Source organism: Nilaparvata lugens, chromosome 5, assembly GCF_014356525.2.
Source record: "Nilaparvata lugens isolate BPH chromosome 5, ASM1435652v1, whole genome shotgun sequence".
Taxonomy (NCBI): domain Eukaryota; kingdom Metazoa; phylum Arthropoda; class Insecta; order Hemiptera; family Delphacidae; genus Nilaparvata; species Nilaparvata lugens.
In genome coordinates, this window is record NC_052508.1 from 17,358,431 (window position 1) to 17,384,037 (window position 25,607).

Genomic DNA, 25,607 nt, shown 5'->3' on the forward strand with positions numbered 1-25,607 from the left:
CACTTTAAGTGCAAACGCAAACAAAAGCAGATATTTATGTATGCATATAGACTGAGGAAAATCCCTCGGCAAGTGTTCGAATGTTACAACGCACATAGACGTCCTTATGTCTACTCCCATCTGAATGCAGACGTTTGATATATCTCTTCGCCTGTCTGATACTGAGTGCATTCGCCTTAAGGATGGCTGTGGATCAACACAAAACACTGTCCAAGTGAATAAATTAAAACCTCCAAATTTCATCCATTCAAGTTATAGTAAAATTAAATATACGGTAATCATAGTGGCTGATATTTGTTTTTAATCAGTTTAAAATGGTAGTACATCAGTTTAGTACTGATAAGTATTAATATTAATACGGTAATACTATTAGTATTAATTAATTTAAATCACAGTGCTATTGATGATAAATAGTAGGATTGAGATATATGATCCAAATGCAATGAATCCAGTAGATAAACATTTATTTTTTGCTTAGAACAGTACATGATATTTGGTAAAAACAATTCCCCAGTAAAACTGGAGTAGCTACACAAACTCAGTCCATTTTAAATGAACTGATATAAATCTAATATTACTTAATTTTACAACCTAACAAAACAGATATTTCAACTACTAAACAAATGAAGTCACCACAGTCTTACTTTGAGTGATTCCAAACTAAAAATATATCAAATTGAAGAGTATTTTTCAATAAAAAGTAACCAAACTAAATGCAGCTTCACCTCTCCTAACAAATGTTTTCTTAAAATTCTATTTGAAACAGTTAGTTGAATGAAATTCAGGAGAATAAATCAGGTATCATATCAGGGGTGATTCGTATTAATTGAAGAACACTAAACACAATGACAAGTCGGCAATGGACATTTGAAAAAACAATTAAACAATAAATTTCACTTCTTTCAGTTTCATTACCGTTACAAAGAAAAAACATTTCAATTGTTTTCTTGTGAAAATACGAAATTCATCACAAATTTGGATGATCATTAATGAAAGTAATCATAGGACTCTAATTCAGAACCCACAACAAAAGTATGATAGCTATGACACCCTGTAAAAACAATGAAATAAAATAATATCTTTTTCAATGAAATCAACATTGGAAATGTTGAAAAAACTGTATGTATGTAATCAAGCCTTGATTAAGTACAAATAGCTACATGCAAGTTGAAGACGAGAAAACCAATAATATTGCAATACAAAAAAGTGAATATTCGAGCATTGATAATAATCAGACAAGCAAATTCATCAGACTTGAATAATGATTTTTCAAGTGTCATCTTAATACACGGAAAACTTCTGTGAAATTAATATATTATTAAAAAATATAATACATTTTGTAGCTCGAATGTTGAATTGAATATGCATGAAATCAGATAAGTAATTAAAGAATATAATGCTTTCATATAAAAATAGATAATAGCTACCACAGAAACAAATGAATGAAAATTGAAAACATTGTGCTCAAAATAAATCTTTGAAAATAAACCTAGTAAGTAGTAAGAGAACAAATTTCGAGTGAATGAATAACGCACCTGTTAAAATGCACAAATAATATCAAATATTATATTTATCATTAACTTCTACTATAGTAATAATTAGATTATGGAATTATCAAGACTTAATGATTCTTCATAAGGAATAATCTTATGAAATATATTATAATCTACAGTAGATTATAACAGAAAGACAAAATATTTAATAATCTGTTTTATTATCGAGCTTGAATCAATGGAACTAAAAGAATTCTCAATCTTTTAATTTTGGACAAAATATAAATCAAGAACATTTTTGATGTGGTCAGTGAATTATACAAGAGATGACAGTGAAAGTAGATTCATTTTATCAATGCCAAAATCAGACTCACAAAATTTGTATGTGCGTAGATTGGATTATTAAAATCTTCAAATCGTGTACAAAATCTTATTAAACACTAATTATTGCAATATTCCTAGTTTGTTACAATCGAGTTAATTTTTCACCTTTCAAAAATTGTAATATTAATCTGTCAGAGAAAAGGTTAGATATTGTGTTTTATTTATTTTGGAATTCAAAATTGCTCTGCTAGAATTCCTGTATTAGTTCTTGTCGAGTGTTCAACGGATTTTAATGGGGTATTAGTTTAAAAGTATTGCTTTCAAATTAAATGAAATTAAATTTATTCGAAATATGTATATACTGTATACTGTACTTGGAACTACTCACTTTCTTGGTAAGGGCTACTTGTGTTCTCATAAAATAGTGAGAAGTAAAAGAATGTTGAAAATAGGATACTTCAAGTTTTAATTTTTATATAATTAGAACTACATGTACTTAAAACAGTTGAAGTTTAGGGAACCGATTAAACCTCTCATGACGATAATAGGTGAATTCTTAAATTGAAATATTGATTCAAGATACTGAATTGTTACTGGAAATAATCAACTTGAAATAATGTAAGAATAAGAACAGAAAAAAGTGTTTATGAGATATAATATGTATATTATATTCTACATTACTATTTACTGGCTAATTTCATAGTACAATTATATTTTCACAGGCGTTCCAATATGTATGCATAATCATAATATGCATTATAATTCAATATTTTGCATAATGCAAAGAATAGTAGCAAAAACTTCAATCGTTATAAAACATTGTACTATATCATTTTATCAGCTATTAAAGTCACAATTGAACCATTATTTGTTCTCATCTAACTTTCACCAAGCATAACAAGAACTACAACATTCAATTTCGACATAATATATGTTTTCATAAATTTTAGAGATTATTTAGTTTCAACAACAGGATTATTTAGATTGTTGCTTGTGTAATCTATTTTGATAAGCATAATATTGTAAAGAAAGGCTGTGAAACACGTTCAGAGAAGCCGGACTATATACGATTGCCACAATACTGCTGTCGATAGAGCGGCCATGTTGCTGCTTTTGTGACGTCATTAATCTTTTTTCTTGTCCATGATGGCTTTGGGCGCACCGTTGGCAGACGCCCCCTCCACTGCTGGCTGTTGAGGGGAGGGGGAATCCCCCTCCATGTCTCCCGAGTAGCCAAACTCGTTCACTCGGGTCAGGTCGGTCTTGTAGATCCATCGCTGGTAGAGGAAGATGAAGAATATTATGTCTGCAAACAAAAGAGGAGAGTAAATTATTTATTTATTCACAAATGCAACTTTCTAGAAGTATTTTAAGTCTAGTGAGGGGATGAATGATGATACAAAGGTTTTTATTATTTATGATGATTTCATGAATGGAGAGAAGAGATGAAGGATGTGTACTATGAGTCACATTTTCTAATCCAGAACAAGAAACAAATTTTTATTTAAAAAAAATACTATTAATTATTGGGAATGAAAGTTTATTCTCATCCATCAACAATGATAATAAAAACATGATGTGTTTTCTGTTAAAACAAGACTAAATATAGTTCTGTATCTTCTTTGAATAAATTTATATACAACATAAAAGTTACACTCTGTACATTGGGAATGGAGGTTTCATAATATAATCTTGGAAACTTTAACCTTAATCCAATCAAGGGAACTGTGATATATATATAACCTTATAATCAACTGTCTATTAAGATCAACAGCATACTATAGTGAGGTCCACGTTATAATGGCAGTGTTTGATTAGCGATTGTATCGCTATCCTTGTCTATCATTCACATATTTCTTTCTCGATTTTCTCTGTTGCCACATCGTTTTTCAACAATGTAGAAATATAATTGATTAACAAAATATTTAATCTTGATTATAAAAATTCATTATGAAGTAATTGAAAAATACAATTTCTAGCTTGATAAAATATGATTGATTATTTTCAACGAGAATCAACAGTTAATATTACATCAATAAACCGGTATCAGTTGCCCTCCATACAAGGCATTAACAAGACAGAGGATCGGCAACGTTGTTCTATCTTTCTCCACTGCCATTATATAACGTGGATCTCACTATACACTACAAATATTACTATAAGAAATATTCTCAAATGGAATGAAATATGTCGTCTAAGAAATATTCTCAAATGGAATGAAATTGCGTTCCCTCAAGCCAGCAGTTGAGTTTCAAGTTGAATGCTGCTGTTCAAATTCAATGGTAGTATATAGAATATCCGCAAGGAGAATGTAGGAAATGATATGGAGATTGAAAATGATGGCCACGATTGATATGGAGATTGTATGGATATTCACAATCAAGACAACTTAATTTGATTTTCAACATTTCAGAAAATCTACAACGACTAGGAAATGTGTCCCGATTAATAAGGAGATGTATTGATATGGAAATTCTAGACAATTTTATTTTTTTATTGATTTGATTTATGATTTTGATCAATGATTATGTTGTGTTCTTACCATCTCTGAAGCAGCCTAGCCTGTACATAGTAGGCATCTTGATGACAAAAGCGAAGATATCGTCGATGAAAGTGTTTAGGAACTTGTAGGATAACATTCTCCAGGGAAGATGGGCGACAGACTTCAACTTGTAGTTGATGAATAGTTGGGGTGTCATCATTATAAAACCTGAAAATAATTCAAATGTTGATTGATAATCACAGAAAGGATTGAAATCAACTCTTCAATATTCTAAATAAATTTCTAACAAAAGATTTATTTGAGACTAGAATTTTTTAAAAATTGTTCTCGTGAAATTCTAACCTCATCTTGGACTGTGTTTCCTACAAATTTGGAAGAAAAATAGCACAAGGACTACCTTATTATTTTATCTACCGACGTTATTACATTAGTGTCATTTGCATTGTAAATAAATGAGAAATGAGAAAAGAGAGAAATCACAGAATTCGCTGTAATGTAGGCTAAGACTTGAACAAAAATAAGTGAAAAAGTAATAATTTCTCAGTCTGAAGAGGCATTTATTCTTTTCTTATATGAAACAATCACATACCAGTGATTGAATGTTTTTCTACTTATGAGTTATAGAATTATATGTCAAGTTCAGTAGTAAGAAGAAGGAGAATGAATCTTTAACTACATGAGAATAAACAGCATAACAATTATTTGTTATTCACTATAAGTGAACGAGTTAAACCTTTTTACACACAATGTGGAGCGTTTTCGGATGCCAATTCCTTCTTCAACACTCTTATGAATATTTAGGGCCGTTTGCACAGTCAAAGCTTAAACTCGATTTAATCAGCTGGTGGCTTAAACTCAAAATGAAATACATTATAACAAACTAGACTTGATACGGATTTAATCCAGTTTAAAATGAAATTTAGTTTAAACTCTCAGTGTGCAAACGGCCCTTAGACTGATAAGTCGTTTTTAAAGTATTGATAAAGTGTACATTAACAAGTAGTTTGTAATGAAAAGTGAGATTGAAGAGTATTAAACACTAGTTTACACTTGGCTAAACTAAGTTAAATACTAGACGTTGAGTGGAGGATGAGAGTCTCATGTCTCTGTAGGTAAACAGAATTATGTTTAGTTTATGAAAATACTTGAATCAAGAAAACCGTTCATCTATCTAAACAGTCTATAATAATACTTAAGAATTTAAAACATTAGTCTGAAAACAGTAGAGATATAAGCTTCCAGCCAACCAAATTTTGGGCTTTGCCAGATTTGTGTGAAATTGTAATTTTCTTATGCAAGCCCTTTCAAAACATGTGACAACACTGTGTTAGCCTATGCAGCATTATCATATAAATTTAAGGGTGAGTGCACACAGAGCGGTCGGGCGTTCTGAGTTCCAAGTTCATAACAACTGAATAAATTGAAAATAAAGTTTGTTATTGAATTACTACGAGAGAGTTACTTATCATATTATTGAAATGAATCTCATATTTAATTATTTATTTAGTTATTCATGGAGAAAACAGGTAAATCCCCATTTTGCCTCCTTCACACAATACAAAAAATTTCAACATAATACAATTTTGAAAAAAAGAAGAAATTATAAACTTAGCTAATTATAAAAATGAAATAATATGAAAAATAGAAGAAATATACAGTCGTATATAGAATAATAAAAATACAGTAACTGAATTCAATATGAAAAATGCACATTAATACCTTAGTAGAGTACAATAATTACTAGTAAATAGACAAGAGAAAAGAATGTCTGTGTAATGTACTACCACTAGCCTTTATGAGAATAATTCGCAAATCACGAATTGATGGACCACATATTACTAGAATAGAGAAAAGATAGCATAAGAAGATATCCGATGGTTGAGGGCGTTTATATTACAATTTTCAATGTTACTCAAACCGATAGTCCTAGTAGTTGTTTTTCGTGAAGCTATGTGACGCTGGTAGTCCCTCATACTGTGCCGTTCTTACATTCTCACCCCAACAAAACACTAATAATAGACATTAGTCGATAGTAATCGGCTTGAAATTTGAAACATAAACGCTCTATACCATGGGATATATCTTCTTATGATATCTTTCCTCTATGCTACTAGACACTACTATGAAATTCTTCGGAATTTGGAAGGATATTATTAAATCTATAGTGAGGTCCACGTTATAATGACAGTATTTGATCGACTTTGGTTTTGATATCCTTATCTATCATTCGACAAAGCCAGTGGTACTATCGTTTTTTAGGTCCACAACGATGCCAATTATGTTTTTGCCAGTGTAGAAATATAATTAATTAATGCAAAGAATCGGCGGCATCGCTATTCTCCTATCTTTATCCACTGCCATTATAACGTGGACCTCACTATAGCTCTCCATCTGATAGTATCTTGTTTTTATTCAATTTATCTTCAATTGAGAAATCTAGACGCATGTATTTGACTGCCACCATAGGGTTCATGTAAGAACATGGACCGCAGAACTCGAAACGCCTGACCGCGCGCTGTGTGCACACACCCTAATCACATGGACTCGCATGAGAAAGTTTCAATTTTACACAATATGGCAACGCGGTATTTGATCGATTAGAAAGATGCACAAGTCTCAACTTGTATTTTCAGAGTACAGATTTTGTAATTATGAAATTTAAAAAATGCTATTAAAGTTTTAGGACAGTGTGCAGATGCTCGGTTTAAACTGCGTCCAGCCCATCAATGGTAAGCTTGAGTTTAAACCGTGGATTCGTATTCTTATTCCATATTCAGCCAGTAAAAGCCGCTTAAACTGGCTCAAAAGCGAACGCCCAAATTTTGGCGTCTAAATGACGTCTTTTCTCTCCTATAAAATATTGTTAATGCCCAATACAGGAATACCTTTAGGGCATTCAATGTTAAAATTGTATTAATTTATTTATGTAATATTGTATTTTTATTTTTTCAATAAAAAAAAATAGCAATATGTCTACAGATGGAAATTACTGAGATATTGCAGTTATTCAAATGCATTCATAATTATAATTAAACAAAAATCTAAATTAAATGCTGTAATTCACCCCGAAGAATTATTCTACTGCTGCAAATATTGACAACAGGGTAAACAGCTGGATGGAAATTCGAAGAGCGCTACCATTCAAGAATTATTTGTAAGCCCGGGAATCGAACCCAGTACCTCCTAATTGCCGGTCAGGAATGCTTACCCTTACAACAAACTGACAATCTCTGGATAATTTTTGAATAGTGAAGCTCATCGAATTTCCATCTAGCTGTTTACCCTGTTGTCAATATTTGCAGTAGCAGAAGTCTTCGGGGTGAATTACAGCATTTAATTTGGATTTTCGTTTAATAATAATTATTAATTCAGCAATATGTGTTTCAATAAAGCCGTTTAAGCTAAACGTTCAATTTGTTTCTGTTCAGCATACCAATTAGTGGTTTAAACGGCGTTCTAGTTTAAACGCGTTTACTCTAGACTCAATTTAAACTGAGCATCTGTATACGGCCTTTAGCTGGTTCAAGTTATACCCTCTCTTTCACAGAGGGAACACATAACACACATACACAAGATTTGATTGACCGAACGTAGTGAGGTCTATGTTTCAACTCAATTTGCTTTTGTCTGTCTGTATGTAACGCGATTACGGCCAAACGCGTTGATAGAATTCGATGAGACTTGACAGGAATATTCCTTTTTCAACTGCGCGTTGATGTATACACAAGGTTTTTTTTTAAATTTTGCATTTCAAGGATAATATAAAAAGAAAAGGAATTCCTCCATACTCTGATATCACTATATATATCATCTACTTTGAAGATAGGATCAATCAGACTATAGAATTATTCATAATCAATCAGCTGACAAATGATAAGTTATTCATCGCATGCATTACACAGATGTCTGACCGTGTCTATTTCTATAAGGTAGGGTTTCAATATAATTTTTATGAAGCTTGCTTGGATGAGAAAACTGCGTGAGGTCTACTGTTCACAGAACTACTAGTTATTGATATTGATCAGGAATTTAAGTTGGCACATACCAAAAGTCAGCAGGAATCCATAAAGCATGTTGAGCACCCATGAATACCAGCCTTTGTGCTCTTGATACAACAGGGAGTAAACGGCATACCCGAGCAGACAAGGGTACAGAGCCCAAGATAAGTACTTGAAGGCGAGTTGATCGTATTCCTTAGTGCTGGATTCAACATAAGAACCCTTATCTGTGAATGTTATTTTGGGAATGAAGCCCATAATAGCGTTTTCTCTGTCAAATTTGATGTCAATAACCTACAACAAAATAATTCATTCAATAATGTATATTTTTAAGTTACCATTGTATTAGTATTACTAGGCTACGCCATATTTATCCACTAATTTTCCAACACAATTTAGTAAAAAATCCTATAGTCTGCTCATCGAAAGGAAACAAAAAACATAAAGTTTCCGCCTATCTATACTAAAAATCTACCGGACCAAAAACGTTCAAATTTGGTAGGTATGTTCAGTTGGCCCTTTATAGGAGCACTAAGAAACGGATTTGGGAAATTTTTCAAAGATACGCCCAAAATCTGCGTTTTTCCAGCGTTTTCTCAGCTTTATCGAGAACAAATGAACAGAAATTGTTTAAATTTACTACAGAAGCTCAGCTAGGGTGTAATAATGTTGTGACTTTAATATTTCATCAAGATACGCCCAAAATCAGCGTTATTCCAACGTTTTTCTCAGTACTTTGACTTTCTGATGGAATGAAGCATGCTCAAATGGAAAATGCAGGCGAGCGAAGCGAGCCCGCTGATCTCATTTTTGGACGATCCAGTCGGGGATCCAGGGGGCGGAGCCCCATGGCTAGACGGATATGGCGAGCGAAGCGAGCCTGACGGCCAGTGTAAGTATAAATGCATATATTAAATTATATATTAATAGCTGACATGAGTTATATTACTTTTACACTTACACAATTCCAAACGTTATGTCGTTGTCTCTCCTTTAGATGAACAGACTATAGGTAAAGTTAGGATTTTCAAGAAAATCCTAATGTTGGGAAATGCAGTAAGCTATTTATTGAAATATAATGCACATGAATACTGTAAATAAAACAATAATACAGTATAGAGTGCTAGAGGAAAACTGTACTTGAACAATAGCTTTTACTTGTAAAATTAACATGTCCGATTGCTTGTCTTAATCGGTGGAAATAACGTGTTTTCAAAGTAAAATAATATTTTTTACACTCAAACAATGCATTAAACTCAAGTATCTAAGTTTGATTCAAATGTTGAGGTTTATCTCAAATTAAAAAGTATCAAACATGTATGCGCACTTCTGAATGAATTGGAGATAATTAAGTAAGCTAAATCAAAGTTCTAACATTGAACTAATTAAACATTTAAATATAGTATTTATCACGTTGAAAAAATGTTAACCTCGATGTGATTTTATGAACAGTATTAATAGTAAATCATATAATTGCTAATTGTTATCACATAGCTCTATGACGTTCTATAGACGTTTTCTTGAAAGTAAAATATTACCTAACGCAAGTTTAATCAAACTACAAGAATAGAAGAACTACTTTCAACAACACTGACCTTATTGATCTTCCATACTTCGATGGCGAGACTGAATAGACAACTGATTTTTATAATCACATTGGTCTCATTATCAAAGACGTACAGCAAAATAACAACGGATTGAAACACATTGAAGAACACCATTCGCACTGAGAGACCTTCCAACGATTTTCTGTTATTCCAAAACTGGATATCTGTGAACATATAAGATCATGTTCTCAAAAATAGTACTTGAATGAATTGAATTTATGAACACGTAATTAACCCTTCTTATATATGTACAACAATTTAACAATTGACAAGTATAAATTTGTTTAATCGATGTAAAATTAGTTCAAAAAGTAGAATAAATTGAAGTAATTCAATTTACATTTAAATGCAATGAAATTCATTGCATAATAATGAATATAGAGGCTGAAATAGACATGATTGTAATTGAAATGATATCAAGTCCTATTAGCGTATTTTTTAAATAATTTATTCATGTTTGAACATCTTTAATTTCACACTTTTTGCTTCCAACAAGTTTCATCTCCTACAAGGAGACGTTCCCACTAGTGCGATATGCGATGTGACATACGATAACCAAACGAATCCAGATTCAAAACAGGTCACTAATAGCAATGCAAACGTAATAAGAGCAACTAATAGCTCACTATAGAGAGGTTCATGTTATAATGACAGTATTTGATTAACATTGGTGTTGCTATCCTTGTCTATCATCCCAAAAAGCAGATAACGCTATCCTTTTCTATCTGCACAACGTTGCCAGATTGTTTGTCTCTAAAAGAAATGTAATTAACAGAATATTCAATCTCAATAATCATAAAAATTTATTATCTATTACGATATCATTGAAAAATATATTTTCTTGAATAAAATATACTTGATTTTTTAAACAAGAAGGAACAGGTATTCCAACAGATATACCGGTAACAGCTATCATCTATAGAGGGTAGTGGCAAGGGAGAAAATCGGCAATGTTCTCCTAACTTTTTCCACTGGCATTATAACGTTGACCACACTATAGTTTGTATTTTCTCAAGCAATAGTCCCCCTGGTAGTCGAAACTCAGGATTCAGTAGTTTCGGCATTCATGGCATAATAAATTTCATTGAGGAGAACAGAGAAATAGTGGAAAATATAAATAGAATGACTGATTATGTGATAATTCGACAAAATGTCAATAAATTTCAAATGTATTACAAAAAACCATTCGACGACATACCGTTCTTGAAAGCGAGCAGCTCGAAGACACTGTGCAGAATGGAGACAATGACAGTGGCGCCGAGGAGATAGGGCGACGTGTCCAGCAGTGCCTCCTTGATCGAGTCTTGGTCGTCGTCGTCTGTCTCCTCTTGGAAGAAGCCGGACGCCCATTTGTTCCTCGACGACTGCGACTGCTATAATATAGTTGAAAGAGTTGCTCATCAGGCATCATGTATCGTATCACACTAGTGGCAGCCATTTCTTAGCAACTTATGCAGTATATTCTGCCAACCTATAATATACCTCGTTACAATGCAAAATTTGACTTGATTCATTTCTCAACCCCTACAAATGGCTCAATTAATAAATGTTGTGGTATAAATTCATAGTTTTGTGATTCATGGCATAATAAATTGCATTACAGCATGAACTTGAATCTGGTGTCTGTAAAAATACTACAGAGGGTCCAAAAAATGAATAGCTTACACCTAAATTGACAGTGCACGTGAGGAGAACAAAACAACGTACAATTATAAATATTGATCTGTAAGTAGTTTTCTTACTAAGTAGTTCAATGTTTTGTCGATAGTGTGGCATGAGTAACCCACAAACTGTGAGGCCGTTTCAGACCGTCGAAAACTTCAAGTCCATTTCAGACCGCCGTAGCACATATCCCAGCGTATTAATGCGCAAGATATTCACTGTCAAAATTTGTACACATTTTTTGGACTCCTCTGTATATAAGGCTCGCCACTAACGGCATAGAACATGCATGTTTTGTCATCAGCCAGAGTCTTCTAACATGAAGTAAACAACCTATTACAATAGATAAACCACTGAAAAATTACAAATTATGATGATAGAAAAATAATTCAACTAGAGCAGTCAGCAGTGAAGAAAAAATAAACAACAAAAAATCGGAGATACAAAAACCTAGCCTCAACTGTACCAGCCTTTCGCTGTGTTGACGCCACATTGTAAGACATCATGTGTATCACGCATGTTCTAACGTTAGTGGTTAGCGTTAGATGAATAATTCGGCAGATTTCAATATAAAAACAAATTTTAAATATTAAAAGGCATTTTAAGAACAAAATCCACTCGACGACATACCGTTTTTGAAAGCGAGCAGCTCGAACACACTGTGCAGAATGGAGACAATGACAGTGGCGCCGAGGAGATAGGGCGACGTGTCCAGCAGTGCCTCCTTGATCGAGTCTTGGTCGTCGTCGTCTGTCTCCTCTTGGAAGAAGCCGGACGCCCATTTGTTCCTCGACGACTGCGACTGCGCAGAATACACTTGCCAGCGCAGCAGAGAGAGTGGCTGATAGGTCAGTTTCAGTTCCAACTCCCTGCAAATCACATAGGTAAATTTTTGTGTAACTATATATAGTGAGGACCACGTTATAATGGCAGTGGATAAAGATAGAGGAACAGCGTTGCCTTGCCTCTGCATTAATTAATTATATTTCTACATTGCCAAAAACAGATTTGGCATCGTTGCGGAGCTATAAAAGGATAGTAATACCTTCTTTGTCGAATGATAGCAACCTCAAAGTTAATCAAATACTGTCATTATAACGTGGACCTCACTATAGAATTATTTATTTGGGTCACATAAATATAAGATACATTTCAGGTCAGTTTCTATTCCAACTCCCTACAAATCAGATGAATTTTGTTCAACTATATAGAATTGCTTGTTAGGTACACATTTCAGATAAATTTCAGGTCAGTTTCAATTGCAACTCCCTGCAAATCACATACAGTTTTGTTTAATTATATAGAATTGCTTGTTTGGGTCACAATTATCATATACATTTTAGGTCAGTTTCAAATCAGACTCCATTCACATCAGATCAGATATATTTTGTTATATAGAATTGCTTGTTTGGGTCACATATATAAGATACATTTCAGGTCACTGTCTGTAAATCAGATTCATTACATGTAGGAATCTATATTATAATGTTACTCAATCAATTTTTGAATAAAAATAGATCATATTGAGTGATTTTTTAGACCTGTCACCCTAATGTAAGTGTGTGGTAATTGATTTTTAAACAAATATTTTTTGGCGCATGAAGTTGGTAGCTGGATCCTGCTGGTAGGCATGGACGTTTGATCATCTCATTACATCACCCTCTCACTCTCCATTACCCACGCACAAGCCATAAGCTAATGTGGTCATCATCCGCAATAAAAAAGAAAAATATCCTGACATGTACAACAAAATGGATCATATTTTAAATCCCACTAAAATTTAAAATAAAATTGAGCTCTTTATTAGCAAGTCCTAATATTGAAGAATACAAGATATCAAACTAGAAAAATATCAGAATGAATGTAATCTGAACTCACGTAGTACTGGCGTTGATTGGTTGATAATCACGCATCATGTTCCAGAACTCATTGAAATAGACTGGTGGTTTGTATTGCTCACCCGTGCCAACGAACTCGAAATCTGGAAATTAAAATGAAAATTAAACTCAAAAGATGAAAACATTAATAAAATTCAAACACTTGTTGAGAGCTTGAGTGTGGTTTTTAATGTGATTGCAATGAAATCATCCAATCAATTGATGGACACTGAGAATTTATTGTTCCTAAACCAGAAACTAACACAGATATGGAATGTACGAATGTGACGTTTGTGTAGTAGAGGCATTAGAAAATTAAGATCCAGGGCGAAAGGAGAATTGAAATTTCTAGCAACTATTCCTAAATAAATAGTAAGCTAATACAAAAATAGACCACCATCCTTTATGGTAGAACTTCCATAGAACTTGAAACAAAAATACTTACACTCATTGAGAGGCGGAGGTATGCTGCCCTGGACCCAAGGAGTGAAGTCGGTTACCAAATTGATCGTCATATTCGGATGCCAGTGGGACACAATCTCTTGCTTCATTGTCTCAGCTTTCTGAAAGTCAAAAAAAGTTCCAGTTCAAAAAAATGTATATTTGATAAACAGTGCTAATTAATTAACATTGAAGCGAATGACATTTTGATAATTTATTGTCAAATATACAATGTTCCATTGGTTGTTATAAGTTTTGAAAAAAAATATTTTCACAGCTTAAATAATATTTTAATCTGTTGATTATCAAATCCAAAATGTAATAGTTATAGTGGAGTAGATTCGTATGGCTTTATGTTGATGATGAGTCTCCTACGGAAAGGTCCCACCTAGCCTGAATAATACATATCATTCAAGCCTCACGACTGTAATACATCAGCCGGGGTCCTGTAGTAGAATAATACAGTAGTTGTAACTCAATTGATGTCAGAGGTATATAAATCATCAACAAGTAACATGAAAGCTTCGAACAAATTAAACCAGTCTGATAGACCTAAGATAGAATCAAGGTTTTTAAGATAGAAGTGAATTAGTTTAGAACTTACCCTGATCTCCTCGGGAGTGAGCGTAGTCTCGCCAGTTAGCAAATTTTGAGTTTTTACAAACTTGAGTTTCTTGAAACGGTTGAGTTGTTTGGTTGCTTTTGTCACATACTTCCCACTCAACTTCACCTTTTCACTGTTTTTACCCAACTTGTCTCTCTTCACAACAAAAACGTGGAGGTATATAGATCCGTTGTTACGCACGTGCTGAAAAAAGAAAACTTTGAATATGAAGATTATCCTTGAAAACTTTCTGTTGAAGAGAGAGTATTTTTATAGTTTCAATAATTGTCAACTGTAGTCTTGGTTGTTTGATTTTGATAGTTTATTCAACAACAATGATAAAACACATAATCATGAAATGATTGGAAATGGAATGCTCTTTTTAAAACACTAAACATCCAACACAAGCATGTGTGCAACTTCAAAATGTTGATACATTACATAATAGAGATAGCACTAGATAGTGGAGATAGTAATCCGCCCGCGATGGATTCTCAAATGAGAATCCTTAGAGATTCTCAAGGAGTTACGAAATTTACAGGAGAAATAAATCCGGAAGTAGAAAAGAAAAGGATAAAACATAGAATTACATTATGACACTGAAATAAGCATACATTCTCTTATTTCCAAATCACATTTAAAGCACAACCCAAATCACACAAAACAACATACCAGTGGAAGAAAACACGGAGTTTGAAAATCTGATTTTGAACTTATAATTTTTTTTTGTGTAGTTGAGAAGTTGATATTGTGGTAATTGAATGGTATTGAATGAAAAAGACTAAGAAATTGTCAAAAAACAAATCAACATATCAGTTTATCAGAAATTGACAATGGTGTAATAACCGAAACCGGTCTTTCTAATTATCAATAAATCAGTGGTTTTTTGACAATTTCTTAGTCTTTTTCATTCAATTATAATAAATTATTTTTTATTAGCTTCAACAGTCATGAAAATGGTTATTGTGAGTGTACAGTAATAGATACTATGCAAGAATTTCATTAGCATCAACGATTGATGATTTTCTTTAGCAATTTGAAGTATATAATCAGTTTTGGGAGTCATATTACATGCAATTGAAGATATCCACACGAAAAATCTCATTATTCTTTCTATCTCAAGGATGATTACAGGGAACACAATGGGATAATATGAGGGAACACAACAAACTTATAAGATGAAAATAGTAACGTCCACAAGTCAATAAAAAACAACAATGCACAAAGAAAATGAAAATCAACTCACCTCTGATGCTTGGAATTTTGTTTCAAAATTGTATGTACCATCTCCATTCTGCCCTGAAGTCCAGTCTCCATAAATTAACCCGTTCTTTTGCCAAATAAGCTTACTCTCGTCGTGTTTCAGGAATTTCTCATCTTCTGACAAATATACGTACATATCCTAGCAAAAAAGGTTTTGGTTAGCTTTATGTTAGTATGAAAAAACAACGACAAATGTTACAATCAAACAACAATTAGGAGAACATTTGAGAAAGGGATAAAGTCATGCATTTTCAATGAAAAGCATTAAAAACTGAAACAATCAGTACTGGTGAGCATGCATGCATCTTGGATCTATCTTTTACAATCACTAAACAAGTTTGATGAACTCAAATGAGCAATTTTCATTTTGAATAAATTAGAATACATTCTTCAGTACCTTAGCCGTTTTTTAATCATATTTGTAGAGATTCGGCTCAGTCAATCTTGAGAACTATTGGTGAACATGTATTCAGAAACTAAAAAATTGAGTTCATCTTTGAACGTTATTAATTTACAGTTTAAAACGATGAGTCATTGACTCGCATTTGATCCATTGAGGAAGAAACTCGAATTCAAATAGTTGAGTAAGTTAATAATTTTAAAGACACCAGTTTCTTCAATAATAAAATTTTAAAAGTAGCTCATAACTGACTCTGTAGTATCATATTCTTATTGAAAAAAACTCTATTTCATGATAAGAGTGGTATATTCAAATAGTTGTTCATAAATAATGAAGGACTTGATATTTCTGATTCGCTACTTCTATATTTATAATGCCTAATTCGATATTTCGTAATGCTACTTCCAAAAGCAATGTCAAGTTGTCAAGAGCGAATAACTAACTATTAAACTGCTCTAATGATTGAACTCAATTAATTTGCACTGTGCTTATTTCTTTCTGTTAACTCGTCCAACACAGGCCTTTCATTTTATTTCCTTCATGAAAAATAAGAGTTAATTATTGAACGAGTATCTAAATTATTTGCTGTCAATCGTTGATTTTCGTTTATTGATGATTATAATCTATCAAATTTAATAGAAGTTGGAAACTAGATATTGATTTTATTAACTCCAGTTTACCATTACTTACAAAACTTATGACACCTTGTAATTTTTATAAATTTATTACCCCAGACCAGATCAGCGAGCTTTCCAGCTCTGAAGTAAAAGATTTCCAGCTCTGTAAGACTGAAGTTGAGATTGAGCTCATCACCAAAATTTTTCGAACATTTTTTCTCTCAAAAATACACATTTTTATGTAAATTTTCATACAAATTATCACAGTCTAGGTCAACAAGCTTTTCGAACAATATATCTCACAATCATTACGGGATACCTAAGCACTTCGCTTGTGGAGTATGATAAATCTTGAAAGTAAAAAAGCCAAGTACTCTTTTCTCAACTTCATTTCATTTTTCACATGTTTCTATATTTAAGATCATTTCAAGTAAAAAAATGACATGACAATGACTTAAAATGCCGAAACATGTTGTGAGAAATAAAGTATAGTTGAGGAAAGGGCACTTTGATCTTAAATATTTATGTTAATTCAATACGAGTAGCCCTTATCAAGAAAGCAAATGATGATAAATCAAGCATGATTATAAGAGTAATAATTAGTCAAATAATCCATAATAGTTTAATAATTCTTTGACCAAATATTATAATAGCTTATTTAAATGCAATAATAAACATAACAGATTGATAACTATTGGCACTATAATACGGGTGATATGATAAGCTAATGAACACATAAAATGAATACATAATTTTCATCGTAATGCAGTACAATGATAAATTCGCTTACTTGAGATGAATACATTAATTTTCATTCTAATGCAGTTTTGTATAATACTAAATTCGAACTAAACATTTTGTAATAGTGGTTTCAAATCTACAAACTGCATTAGAAGGGAGACCGAAGTGGCCAGTTATAATTCACTGTAATCATTTTCATTCACCATTATGGAGCTGTTCTCAAATATATTGAAGGCCTGAGGAGGTGCGGCCGCACCCGGCTCTGTTTGCTGTTGAGGTCGGCGCAGGAACGCCATTATCAAGTAGATGATCAGACCTCGCAGGATGAACGTCTTCGCAATCGCCAGAAACGACTCCAGTTTGGTCGGCTGGTATTGTTCCCTACCTGTAGCTGCTGTTGCCTGCAAAATTCAACAAAATGTTATAGTATAATGGAAACTTATAAATGTTACGAGTACTTTACAAGGACAAACTAATAGCAATATCCTTAAATCAGGTCACTTCCAATGATACTGTTCATACATTTCATACGAGACATAGATATGATTTGGTAACACCGAGAGTTGGAATAAGTAAACATTGAAAAGCCACAGTTATCTACAATGTAAACTATATAACAGGCTGCCTTTATCAATTAGATTGTTGCCGCTGAACATTTTTAAAAGAACTGTTGCTGGATGGCTTAAGGTTAGATGATTTTACTCAACAGATAAGTATCTAAATTTTAATGATTTTATATGTGAAAAATTGACTCAATTATTTTAAAGATGAAAATATTGTTGAACTGACGATGCCTATTGTAAACTTGTTTTATTTTTTGGCAAATAAAAATCTTGTAAAAACCCTGCAGGTTCTTCACACTGAGAGACAGGTCGTTCTACAGGCGCAGTGTATAGGGAGTTCTTTTTCTTGTTGGTTCTACAGCGTGGTATGTCAATTTCAAGTCTCCTCCTTGTGATATCTGCATGAAGATTAGCTTTCAGCATATGACTATCCTCCGTGTCCCTGACAGGCTGAAGACTGAACAGTATATACTAGCTGAAGACCGGACCACTCACGAATCACGATTGTCCTCCCATTGGCTGAAAATCAGCTGTTGGTGGAAATTAACCTGTAAACGGAGGGGATGTTTCTTCTCTTCTATAATATTTACCAAAATTATGCTATCAAATCTCTATTTGAATCCTTGATTGGTTGGGAGCTTTTAGTGGATTCGTTCATTCAAATGCACAGATTATCATCATTATCTAATTGTCACCTTTTTTAGCAACTAGCAACTACGAGCCAGGAACTTCAATGAAAAATACTAATATAATTCAGTTTCAGGTTTATTGAACTCTAAATAGGTAGAACGAATTAATAAAAGTCAGGTAACATGTCAAATTTTCAAACAGAACAAAGTTAATCAGCGATCGATTCAGGTCAAGAAGACATACTCAATTTTTAATCTATACATTTTGGGAACCTGCTAACTTGCTGCATTTAAATTTGGGCCTCGATCATTCTATGAAATTAAATTTTGAGCTTGATAAGAAAAAAAATAAAAGTTCGGCACTCACCTCTTTTAACAATATTCAAACTTGGGCTCTTCAGAAACACTCATATACGCTTTAATGAAACTCACTATACTTGAACTCACACGCACAAATAATTTCCTGATTCTACTCCTACTAACTCTATAAAATTTGGTTTCCTATTCAACTAGATAAAAATTACTGATAACTGGAAACTTAACAATTTGTCCCTCAGAATGGGAAATGGGCCCAATCAGAGGACCGAGGCTCGCACACCGTTACATGTTTTCCCAGTTACGTCTCAATTCGAACTGTGGCATTTTCACTGAAAATTATTCCCCCTCCACGAGCGTTGAGCATAACTTCCAGTGAAAAAGCCAAAGCTGCAAAAAGGTCAATGGTCGTACAATTCCCAAATACAGTAGCTTTTTCGACAAGAAATTGAAAACTGCATTTGAAAAATGCACGAAAATTGCTTTAATTTCGACAACTAAGCAACAAGTTAGCAAATTCAAACAAGACAGAGTCAATTTTCAGACTAAACGCAGGGTTCAACATACAGTAAAAAGTTCAATCCAGTTCAAAAACCTGAAAAATAATATAAGATACACAAAACAACTACAATACTACCCTCTCAATATTCACACTATTACAAACCAATTGGAGGACACTCTGGGTGTCGTGACTTTTAATGTAGGCCGACAATCGGTGAGTGTGGAAGCGACCAATGGATAAGAAGACTGATACAAACTTCAAAGGGTTCAATTTAATATAACTTTCTTAGCAGCTTGCTTAATATGATTGTGAATTGTAGTGAAGACTGATTTGAGTGTGCCTGTAGTCTTCTTTGTTATTGGAATAAATAAATTAAAGAGAATTTGGAGAAATAACGTTGGCTTATGGGAGAACCCCGCTGATTGTGTTTAAAGAGAAAAATATTTGAATATACGCTATACTTCTTCAACATCCTCAAAATTTTAGTAACTAAACAATCCCTACCCGTTCATTTTAAGGGGAAAAGAATACAAGTGTACAAGCGATAGTCTTTAATCAGAATGACTGCTCATGGAATGTTTATGCATTTACAAAACGTTAAGGAACACGTCACTACTTGATGCATTTAGCCACAGGAGGGACCATCAAACGACCCATTAGCCAAGTAACCATACATTCAAGTATGGTGGTGCAAGGATTGTTATCTTGATATTCATCACTGCTATTTCATGTTTTCATGATCCTCATATGACATATCCCATCAACGCAGTCCACATCTTCAGTGGTTGTACAGTTAAGAAGCGTACAGATTTACGCGCCGCTAACATGAGCAATTCACTTTTAATCAGCTGATGCCAAGCTTTTTATATCTGTATCTTACCGTTTCTGTAAAAATACAGATATAGTCAGCTGATTAAAAGTGAATTGCTCATGTTCGCGGCGCGTATATCTGTACGCACCTTTAGATACTTCAGCTATTGACAGCTTATCTGTTGAATTCTGAGACAAATAATTTTTTGCTCTCAATAGTTTTGAGATGTAGCGGGAGAAGGTTGAAGAATCGCGATCCTGTGCAAATTGGAGATCTTCGAAATTTATCTAGTCGGTGCCGAGTGATATTCATATTGGTCTTATTTCTTGTGTTGCAGCTATGTTGATTGCCTCTTAAAGGTGGATTTGAGTTTTTTGCTAGTATTATAGTTTCCAAGATGTATATAGATATTACTGTAAAAATTTTGTTTTCCAGAAACAGAGGCCTGCAGTGCTCAATTAAATTCGTTTGAAAAATTGTTCTTATTGCCTTTTTTTGTATTCTAAGTATTTGGTCAAGACAGTTTTGGGGTGCAGCTCCCCAGGCAACAATCCCATATCGCAGGTGCGAAGTAAACAGCGAATAGTAAGCAGTTAGAGCCGTTTTTTCATCCGTAGTATTTCTTATTCGTCGTATCACATAAAGTGCTGAGGATAATTTCTTAGATAAGTAGTCGCAATGCTGTTTCCAGCTCAAGTTCTTATCGACCATCACACCAAGAAACTTAGTAGAGCCCACCGCCAGCATGCTGTCCTCTCTCAACTCCTCATCCTCACTATTGCAGTTGTTTGGTGTGAAGTTGATGAGCGTTGTCTTTTTCTTGTTGATATTGAGTTTCAGACTATTGCAGATTGATGTGGCTTCTTCAAATGCTAGGCTAACTCCACTATTGTTTGCTTTCTGATTGGTAGGTAAAATAATGGTAGTATCGTCAGCAAAAAGGATGCACGTTTTGTTTTCTGTAAGTAGCTCTGGGAAATCATTAATATAAATAAGGAAAAAAAGAGGTCCTAAGATTGACCCCTGAGGTACTCCCCTAGTGACTTTCTTCATAGATGAGTGGATGTTTTGTAAGCTTGTTTCGTTCTGGTATAATATGTCCACGTACTGAAATCTCTCAGAGAAATAATTCTGGATCCAACGTAAGGCCAGTTCGCTTATGTTGAGCTGTCTGAGCTTAGAGATCAGTATATTTTGGTCAAGATTATCGAAAGCTTTTTGGAGGTCCAGAAATAGTCCTGATGCTATCCTTTTATCCTCCCAGATCTCATTTATTGTGCTGCATAAGTCGGCTAAAGCTGTGTTAGTACTCCGCCCCTTCCTAAACCCATGTTGGAAACTTGTTATCAGTTTATTATTCTCCAGATGGTTGACTAACTGATCGTAAACTGTTCGTTCCAGAAGTTTTGATACAATGGGCAGGTTGGCTATCGGCCTATAATTGTTAGGATCTTGTTTGTCTCCCTTTTTGTGTGTGGGATGTACCTTGGCTATCTTTAATTTTGTGGGTAAGGCTGCTTGACTAAGAGAAGAATTTATAATATGTAATATGGGCTTGATTATTTCTTTTTTACAGTATCTTATCATCCTTCCCAATAACTCGTCAAATCCAGTTGAGTTATTTGATTTAAGTCTATTGAAAAGAATGTCCAAATGAGACTGTGTAATTCTTTTGAATGTTAAGAGAGCTGGTATGTTTTTGTTTGGAACTATTTGAGTACTATTCTGTTGGTTAGGATGAGGGTTTGGTGTTGTAAACTGTTCATTGAAAATATTACTGATCAAGTGTGGATCCATAATTTGATTGCCCTTGTCAACAAGGCTGATGTTTTTGGAATGACTGCACTGCTTGTTCCGCTCTTTATTTACATGTTTCCAAATTGCTTTCGTTTTATTATCAGACTGCATGATTTTGATTATGGCATGTTGTTTTCTTCTCTTTTTCACTTCCATATCATAGATTTGTTTAGATTCTTGGTACTTTATTTTATCATTAGTTAATCCTGTAAGTGTATATCTGTCTTGGTCTTTTGTTGACAGTGGAAAAGCCAAAGCTGCAAAAAGGTCAATGGTCGTACAATTACCAAATACAGTAGCTTTTTCGACAAGAAATTGAAAACTGCATTTGAAAAATGCACGAAAATTGCGCTTATTTCGACAACTATAAGCAACAAGTTAGCAAATTCAAACAAGACAGAGTCAATTCTCAGACTAAACGCAGGGTTCAACATACAGTAAAAATCAAAGTTCATTCCAGTTCAAAAACCTGAATAATAATATAAGATACACAAAACAACTACAATACTACCCTCTCAATATTCACACTATTACAAACCAATTGGAGGACACTCTGGGTGTCGTGACTTTTAATGTAGGCAGACAATCGGTGAGTGTGGAAGCGACCAATGGATAAGAAGACTGATACAAACTTCAAAGGGTTCAATTTCATATAACTTTCTTAGCAGCTTGCTTAATATGATTGTGAATTGTAGTGAAGACTGATTTGAGTGTGCCTGTAGTCTTCTTTGTTATTTGAATAAATAAATTAAAGAAAATATGGAGAAATACCGTCGGCTTATGGGAGAACCCCGCTGATTGTGTTTAAAGAGAAAAATATTTGAATATACGCTATACTTCTTCAACATCCTCAAAATTTTAGTAACTAAACAATCCCTACCCGTTCATTTTAAGGGGAAAAGAATACAAGTGTACAAGCGATAGTCTTTAATCAGAATGACTGCTCATGGAATGTTTATGCATTTACAAAACGTTAAGGAACACGTCACTACTTGATGCATTTAGCCACAGGAGGGACCATCAAACGACCCATTAGCCAAGTAACCATACATTCAAGTATGGTGGTGCAAGGATTGTTATCTTGATATTCATCACTGCTATTTCATGTTTTCATGATCCTCATATGACACATCCCATCAACGCAGTCCACATCTTCAGTGGTTGTACAGTTAAGAAGCGTACAGATTTACGCGCCGCTAACATGAGCAATTCACTTTTAATCAGCTGATGTCAAGCTTTTTATATCTGTATCTTACCGTTTCTGTAAAATACAGATATAGTCAGCTGATTAAAAGTGAATTGCTCATGTTCGCGGCGCGTATATCTGTACGCACCTTTAGATACTTCAGCTATTGACAGCTTATCTGTTGAACGTGACGCACAAATTTAGTCCTTAAGAAGAAATTGTGTACGTTCTGGGTACAGTAAATTGTTCCAGTTCCAATCGTAAATTGTTCCATCACGTGACTAGTGCAAAATGTTCCCATGGAACGCCATTTCAAAATCGTTGGTTCAAGCTTTTGGCGTGCACATATAAAGTTGATTTACACTAAAATGTGTCGTTTACTAGCTGCGTGAATGAAGAAAGGCTGTTTTACAAACTTACCGTCTAGAAAAGTGTGCATTTCTTTTATTCCATTACTCTCAAATTTTCTATAGAGAAAAATTCATTTAATGAATTGTTATCAAACATCATATTGTTGGTTATGTATTCTATGGCTATGCTATGGTAAACAAACTATCAGCGCGTGCGCAGAGAAGCAAGCAGACTACAATAATCGACCAATGAGAGCTCAGATAGTTGGAACTGTACCAGGTCGGACAATTTACCACTCTTCGACTGGGGGGCAGAACTTTGGAACTGGTTTCTGGTAAAGAATCTGTCAAAACTCTTCCCATGGAACGCGGAACTTTTTACCTGGTAAATAGTGAATCGGACAATTTACCACATTCCATGTACACAGAACGGGCCCATTCTTTAGCAACACTTCTAGCCGCGTAGCTCGAGCCGTCGCTACGGAATTGCACCTTCCAAAGAACCGTTGATCTCTAGCAAGATTCGGACATGACATGCTGTTAATCATAGATTTAGGTTCTCATATTTACTGAGAGTGGAAGATTTAATTAGTTTTGAAAGGTATGCTTTCTTTAGCGAACAAGGTTTTTCCTTCTGCTGGATTGGTTCCATTGTTTTTATTTTTTCAAGTGGTGTGGTGTGATGCGAATGTAGATTTTGGGGTAATCAGACAAAAAGCATTAGAAACACGTCATAAATATTAAGTCAAATACTTTTGATTGGAGTTCTGGTTCAATGACCGAGACCGCTTTTCAATCCGAAGAATTAAAATTAAATAATCTGGTTCAAAGTATTCAATGCATATTTACCATCTAAAAGGTAGCCTATATTATTAAGACAATTAGTTTTCTTCAACAAGGTTATGGGATAAATTCATGAAATGTTCATAAAATCACATAAAAATGACCAAATTCTTTAATAAGGCAAAATAGTTGGTACTGAAAGTTAAGTTAGGTAGTAGGCCTAATACAATAACTATTGCATTCAAAGTTGATTTCTTCCATGAATATAACTCTGCTGAATAGATATAAATAAAAAAATTAATAAGTAGCCATATCCACTTTGATTGATGTTGAGTTATATTGTCACAATCTGTGTGTTAGAGTTGGAATAACTTATAAAGCAAACATAACATGAAGCCAGTAAAGTATAATTTAGGTTTGAATCATTTTTTTGAAAAGATAAGAGAGGAAATGGTAAATTAAAATACCGTGTAATTTTTCATTACCAAGCGCACAGCAAAATTAGTTATGGTTTGATGCGTCAAATTAATTGTAATCAGAAATTTGAAGCCAACACTATAAAGATTTAATTGATACTAAATTAATACAGCATAAAAATTAGTTTATAAGTTACATAGCCTATTTTTGCTTATAGGTTATACTGTTTTTGAAGGAGTGAATAAACATAAAATGATATATTTTTAATTGAATTGTAAATTATAATATTGGTAAATTTTTCATGTTTATAAAAATAGTTTACCTCCTGATCTGGATTTTCAGCAACAGTTCCATCGCCTCTATCTGTAGAGTTATCATCAGCCATGGTTTTTGTAAGAAATAACGTACTCTTTCAATTTGAAATAACACGTTAAATTTTACAGGCAAACGCCCAATTATCACAAGAAGGAAGATCAATTTTCCAATTTATATTGGAGTTGAATAAAGGTAGTTCTAAGTAATTATTTCCATTTCTAAATTTGAATTACTGATAAAATTGCATAATTAGTACACACTCCTCATCAGAAGTTCACGCCAAGAAGAAGTTCTACGACGACAATTCAATTTGCAAGTCAGCTGATCAGATCCATACTGCAAACAGCACACAAACACACATTAAATTATTATTTCAATAACATATTATAAGGATGATAGAAAAGGAAGT

At 33.6% G+C, this 25,607-nt stretch overlaps 1 protein-coding gene across 2 annotated transcripts; it reads right to left on the bottom strand.

The window, feature by feature from the left end:
* Nucleotides 1-447: 447 nt before the first annotated feature.
* Nucleotides 448-25,545, bottom strand: LOC111057399 (cleft lip and palate transmembrane protein 1 homolog). 2 transcript variants are annotated; one of them, XM_039427782.1, is made up of 12 exons: nucleotides 25,206-25,525; nucleotides 17,734-17,931; nucleotides 15,756-15,911; nucleotides 14,510-14,713; nucleotides 13,910-14,027; nucleotides 13,466-13,568; nucleotides 12,376-12,456; nucleotides 11,124-11,281; nucleotides 9,914-10,089; nucleotides 8,366-8,612; nucleotides 4,360-4,527; nucleotides 484-3,123 (listed from the first exon to the last, which is right to left on the bottom strand). In XM_039427782.1, the coding sequence occupies exons 1-12, from the start codon at nucleotides 25,266-25,268 to the stop codon at nucleotides 2,942-2,944; spliced, it is 1,854 nt and encodes a 617-aa protein (XP_039283716.1). In that variant the 5' UTR covers nucleotides 25,269-25,525; the 3' UTR covers nucleotides 484-2,941. The 2 variants fall into 2 exon arrangements, with proteins under 2 accessions (XP_039283715.1, XP_039283716.1); XM_039427781.1 differs by lacking the exon at nucleotides 11,124-11,281 and having other exon boundaries at nucleotides 448-3,123; nucleotides 12,218-12,456; nucleotides 25,206-25,545.
* Nucleotides 25,546-25,607: the final 62 nt, after the last annotated feature.

Coding starts and splice junctions, on each gene's coding strand:
- LOC111057399 (XM_039427781.1), bottom strand. CDS start 25,268: ATGGCTGATGATAACTCTACAGATAGAGGCGATGGAACTGTTGCTGAA. Junction 14,714..15,755: donor CAAAATTCCAAGCATCAGAG/GTGAGTTGATTT, acceptor TTCTTTTTTCAG/CACGTGCGTAACAACGGATC. Junction 14,028..14,509: donor TCACTCCCGAGGAGATCAGG/GTAAGTTCTAAA, acceptor TTTGACTTTCAG/AAAGCTGAGACAATGAAGCA.